The 5884-nt window shown below is 39.1% G+C and overlaps 1 protein-coding gene across 1 annotated transcript; it reads left to right on the forward strand.

Annotated features, from left to right (window-relative positions):
- Positions 1-475: 475 nt before the first annotated feature.
- LOC306644904 (olfactory receptor 1J21-like) lies at positions 476-1414 on the forward strand (the record flags this gene model as incomplete). Its single annotated transcript, XM_079112158.1, has 1 exon — positions 476-1414. One exon carries the CDS (start codon positions 476-478, stop codon positions 1412-1414), a length of 939 nt encoding a protein of 312 aa, XP_078968284.1.
- Between the last annotated feature and the right edge of the window lie 4470 nt (positions 1415-5884).

The following is a 5884-nucleotide window of genomic DNA, read 5'->3' on the forward strand; positions in this document are numbered from 1 at the left end:
ATAATGATATTTCACCAAGTCTCCAATCTTGATGACTTGTAGTGCAAAATCAGCCCACTTGATTCTCTTATCTTGACCCAATCCAATAAATTAGCCAAAATTAGATTCATAGACATGTGGAAGGTAAGAGGGGCCAACAGACCATTAGACATCACCCAGTGGTTTCTATTGACTGGATACTGACCTGGCCTAGCACCTAATTTCCTAAACTCAGATTTCTATCATGAACTCCTGGACTCCTCACATTTGAACCTGGTCTACTTTGATATTTTATGAATTCTCCAAAAGATGTTGTGTTTGTTCCAGGGGGAAAATAATGTCCCCTGTCCAAACATCATTAGCCCATTAGTGTGTCAAAAAGTCAAGTTAAAATGCACATTTTGACAAGTTCAAAACTGTTTTATTATGTAATATTAACAATTCATTCTTTCCCATTTCCATCTCTTCTTCTCTAGCAAAAGAGAACCTGAAGAGCATGAGGAGGGACAACCAGAGCAGTGTGTCTGAGTTCCTCCTCCTGGGGCTCCCCATCCAACCAGAGGAGCAAGGCATGTACTGCGCCCTGTTCCTGGCCATGTACCTGACCACGTTGCTGGGGAACCTGCTCATCATCCTGCTCATCAGGCTGGACTCTCGCCTCCACACCCCCATGTACTTCTTCCTCAGCCACTTGGCCCTCACTGACATCTGCTTCTCCTCAGTCACAGCTCCAAAGATGCTCACGAACATGCTGATGCAGACTCAGTCCATCTCATATGCTGGGTGCATTTGTCAGGCATATTTCTTTTTATTATTTGGGAGTCTTGACAGCTTCCTTCTGACCTCAATGGCCTATGACAGGTACATGGCCATCTGTCACCCTCTTCACTATATCAGAATGATGAGACAGAGCCTCTGTTTCCTGCTAGTGGTTGTGTCCTGGGTCTTATCTTCCTCCAATGCCCTTGTGCACACCCTCCTCCTAGCCCGCCTCTCTTTCCTTAGAGACAACACTCTCCACCACTTCTTCTGTGACTTCTCTGCCTTATTCAAGCTGTCCAGCTCAGACACCACCATCAATGAGTTAGCCAGCTTCACTGTAGGATCAGTGGTCATCACCCTGCCATTCATGTGCATTCTGGTCTCTTATGGCCACATTGGGGCCACCATCCTGAGAAGATCCTCCATCAAGGGCATCTGCAAAGCCTTGTCCACATGTGGCTCCCACCTCTCTGTGGTTTCTCTGTACTATGGAGCAATTATTGGGCTCTACTTTGTCCCTTCATCCAGTAACACTAAAGAAAAGGATGTTGTTGTGTCTGTGCTGTACACTGTGGTCACCCCCATGCTGAATCCCTTCATCTACAGTCTGAGGAATCGGGATATGAAAGGAGCTCTGGGAAACATCCTCAGCAGGGGAACATTTTCAGCATGATGGGCACGTTTGCTATTAAGGATAGACCTTCCAAATCCTGCACGTGCATGTTTTTCCCTCTGAATTGCTGTTTCTTTGTGAATTTGAATGTGGCATTCTTTTTATTTTGTTTTGGTTTTTTGTTTGTTTTGTTTCGTTTTGTTTTGGGAAGGCTCTTTATTGAAATAAAGCCTATCATATGGCACTCTTTATTCAGTCATGTTTCATTTTTAACTTAGCTTTTATCTGTCTTGTTAATCTTTTTTTAAATAATTTATTTTGATTCATTGTAATCAAACGGGGTACAACTTGTTTCTCTGGTTGTACATGAAGTGCAGTCACACCATTTGTGAAATCATACATTTAAATAGGGTAATGATGTTTGTCTCATTCTGTTATCTTCCCTTCCCCCACCCCTCCCACTCCTCTTTTTACTTTATACGATCCATCCTTCTTCCATTCTTGTCTCTCTCCCACCCACCATTATGTATCATCATCAGCTTATCAGAGAGATCTTTCATCCTCTGGCTTTTTGGAATTGGCTATTTTGCTGAGTCCATGTGCATGGTATATTTTTTCCCCATCTTTTCACCTTTAGTCTGTGGATGTCTTTTTCTATGAGATGAGTCTCTTGCAGGCAGCATATTGTTGGGTTTTTCTTTTTAATCCAATCTGCCAGTCTATGTCTTTTGATTGATGAGTTCAGGCCATTAACATTCAGGGTTATTATTGAGATATGATTTGTATTCCTGGTCATTTTGGCTTATTTTTGGTTTTTAACTTGACTTGGTTTCTACTTTATTTGGCTATTCTTTAGAGTAGTTCCTCCCTTTGCTGACTTACATCATTGTATTTCATTTCTTCCTCATGGAATATTTTGCTGAGAATATTCTGTACAGCCAGCTTTCTATTTGTAAATTCTTTTAGCTTTTGTTTATCATGGAAGGATTTTATTTCATTGTCAAATCTAAAGGTAAGTTTTGCTGTGTATAAGATTCTTAGTTGGCATTCATTTTCTTTCACACCTTGAAAAATGATATTCCATATCCTTCTAGCTTTTAGAGTCTGGAGTGAGAAATTATGATATCCATATTGGTTTCCCCCTGAATGTGATTTGATTTTTTTCTCTCACAGCCTTTAAAATTCTATCTTTATTTTTTATGTTAGGTACTTTCATTATAATGTGCCTTGGTGTGGGTCTATTGTAATTTTGCACATCTGCTGTCCTATAAGCCTCTCGTATTTGATTTTCTATTTCATTCTTCAGATTTGGTCAATTTTCTGACATTTCATTGAATGGATTATTCATTCCTTTGGTTTGTTTCTCTGTGCCTTTCTCAATACCAATAATTCTTTTTTTTTAGTGTAAACAAATGGGATACATTTCTTTCTCTGTTTGAACATGGAGTAAAGGTATTACATCTGTGTAATTATAAATTTACATAGGGTAATTTGTTTGATTCATTCTGTTATTTTTTCCCTCCCCCACCCCTCCCACCCCTCTTTTCCCTCTATACAGTCCTTCCTTCCTCCATTCTTTCCCCCCTCCCTAACCCTAACACTAACCCTAACCTTAACACTAATCCTCCCACCCCCCATTATGTGTTATCATATGCTTATCAGAGAGATCATTCGTCCTTTGGTTTTTTGAGATTGGCTAATCTCACTTAACATGATATTCTCCAATTTTATCCATTTGTCTGCAAATGCCATAATTTTATCATTATTTATGGCTGAGTAATACTCCATTGTATATATATATCATAGTTTCTTTATCCATTCATCAATTGAAGGGCATCTAGGTTGGTTCCACAATCTGGCTATTGTGAATTGAGCAGCTATGAACATTGATGTGGCTGTATCTCTGTAGTATGCTGATTTTAAGTCCTTTGGTATAGGCCAAGGAGTGGGATAGCTGGGTCAAATGGTGGTTCCATTCCAAGTTTTCTAAGGAATCTCCATACTGCTTTCCAGAGTGGCTGCACTAATATGCAGCCCCACCAGCAATGTACAAGTGTACCTTTTTCCCCACATCCTCGCCAACACCTGTTGTTGCTTATATTCTTGATAATCACCATTCTAATTGGGGTGAGATGGAATATTAGGGTGGTTTTGATTTGCATTTCTCTTATTACTAGAGATGTGGAACATTTTTTTCATATGTTTGTTAATTGCTTGTAGATCTTCTTCTGTGAAGTGCCTGTTCATTTCCTTAGCCCATTTGTCGATTGGGTTATTTGTATTCTTGGTGTAGAGTTTTTTGAGTTCTTTATAGATTCTGGAGATTAGTGCTCTATCTGAAGTATGATTGGCAAAAATTTTCACCCACTCTGTAGGCTCTCTCTTCGCATTGCTGATAGTTTCCTTTGCTGAGAGAAAGCTTTTTATTTTGAATCTATCCCAGTTATTGATTCTTGCTTTTATTTCTTGTGTTATGGGAGTCCTGTTGAGGAAGTCTGGTCCTAGGCCGACATGTTGAAGATCTGGACCTACTTTTTCTTCTATAATCTGCAGGGTCTCTGGTCTGATTCTGAGGTCCTTAATCCATTTTGAGTTTAGTTTTGTGCATGGTGAGAGATATGGGTTTAGTTTCATTCTGTTGCATATGGATCTCCAATTCTCCCAGCACCATTTGTTGAAGAGGCTATCTTTTCTCCATTGCATATTTTTGGCACCTTTGTCTAGTATGAGAAAATTGTATTTATTTGGGTTTGTGTCCATGTCCTCTATTCTGTACCAACGATCTACCTGAATATTTTGGTAACAATACCATGCCGTTTTTGTTACTATCGCTTTGTAGTATACTTGAAGTTATGGTATTGCGATACCCCCAGCTTCATTTTTCCTGTGAAGGATTGCTTTAGCTATTCTGGGTTTCTTATTCTTCCAGATGAATTTCATGATTGCTTGCTCTATTTCTGTAAGGTACATCATTGGGATTTCAATTTGAATTGCATTGAATCTGTATAGCACTTTAGGTAGTATGGCCATTTTGACAATATTAATTCCACCTATCCAAGAACATGGGAGATCTTTCCATCTTCTGAGGTTTTCTTTAATTTCTTTCTTTAGTGTTCTGTAGTTCTCATTGTATAGGTCTTTCACCTCTTTTGTTAGATTGATTCCCAAGTATTTTATTTTTTTCGAAGGTATTGTGAATGGGGTAGTTTTCCTAATTTTTCTTTCCAAGGATTCATCACTTATGTATAAAAATGCATTAGGTTTATGAGCATTGATCTTGTAACCTGCTACTTTACTGAATTCACTTATGAGTTCTAAAAGTTTTCTGGAGGAATTTCCTGGTTCCTCTATGTATATAATCTTATCATCAGCAAATAGGGATAGTTTAAGTTCTTCTTTCCCTATCCGTATCCCTTTAATTTCTTTGGTCTGTCTAATTGCTCTGGCTAGAGTCTCAAGGACAATGTTGAATAGAAGTTGTGAAAGGGGGCATCCCTGCCTTGTTCCAGTTTTTAGGGGGAATGCTTTCATTTTTTCACCATTTAGAATGATATTAGCCATGGGCTTAGCATAGATGGCCTTTACAATGTTAAGGAATGTTCCCACTATCCCTATTTTTTCTAGTGTTTTGAGCATGAAGGGGTGCTGCATTTTATCAAATGCTTTTTCTGCATCTATTGAAATAATCATGTGATTCTTGACTTTTAGTCTGTTGATATGGTGAATGACATTTATTGATTTCCAGATGTTGAACCAACCTTGCATCCATGGGATAAAATCCACTTAATCGTGGTGCACTCTCTTTTTAATATATTTTTGTATGCGATTTGCTAAAATTTTGTTGAGAATTTTTGTGTCGATGTTCATTAAGGATATTGGTCTGAAATTTTGTTTCCTCGATGTGTCTCTGTCTGGTTTAGGTATCAGGGTGATATTGGCTTCGTAGAATGAGTTTGGGAGGGTTCCCTCCTCTTCTATTTCATGGAATACTTTGAGAAGTATTGGAATGAGCTCTTCTTTAAAGGTTTTGTAGAACTCAGCTGAGAACCCATCTGGTCCTGGACTCTTCTTTTTTTTTTTTTTTTTTCCACATAAGGGAGTTTATTAAACAATCAAAGTGTCTCCCTGCAGGGTACAAGAGAAAAATGAGAGGAAAAGAGAAAGGAAAGAGAAAGGGTGTGCACTAGAGAGAGTGGATAGCAAGGAAGAGAAAGAAAGCAAGTTAGGGGGAGAGAAAAGCAAGAAAGAAAAGATGGCGGTGAAGCTATCTCTAAGAATCCTGCCTGGCTAACAGGGGACCAATAACGAAGAAGGATACTTGCAAGCTGACTGATGAACCAATAGCTAGCTAGGATGTTCACAGACTGACAGTAGTTGGGAGGCGGGGAAAATGCCTGCAACAGAAAGGGTGGGGGAGCAGCTTTGTACATTCCATTCCCCCGTTTCTGTTTTTATGAGAAAATCTTTTGCTCTCCAGTTCTTCTCTGCCTTCTCTCTCCTTCCTGCCTAAGGGACTGGGGCTGGTTTTTC

The sequence above is a fragment of the Sciurus vulgaris genome, assembly GCF_902686455.1.
Source record: "Sciurus vulgaris genome assembly, chromosome: 15".
NCBI lineage: Eukaryota > Metazoa > Chordata > Mammalia > Rodentia > Sciuridae > Sciurus > Sciurus vulgaris.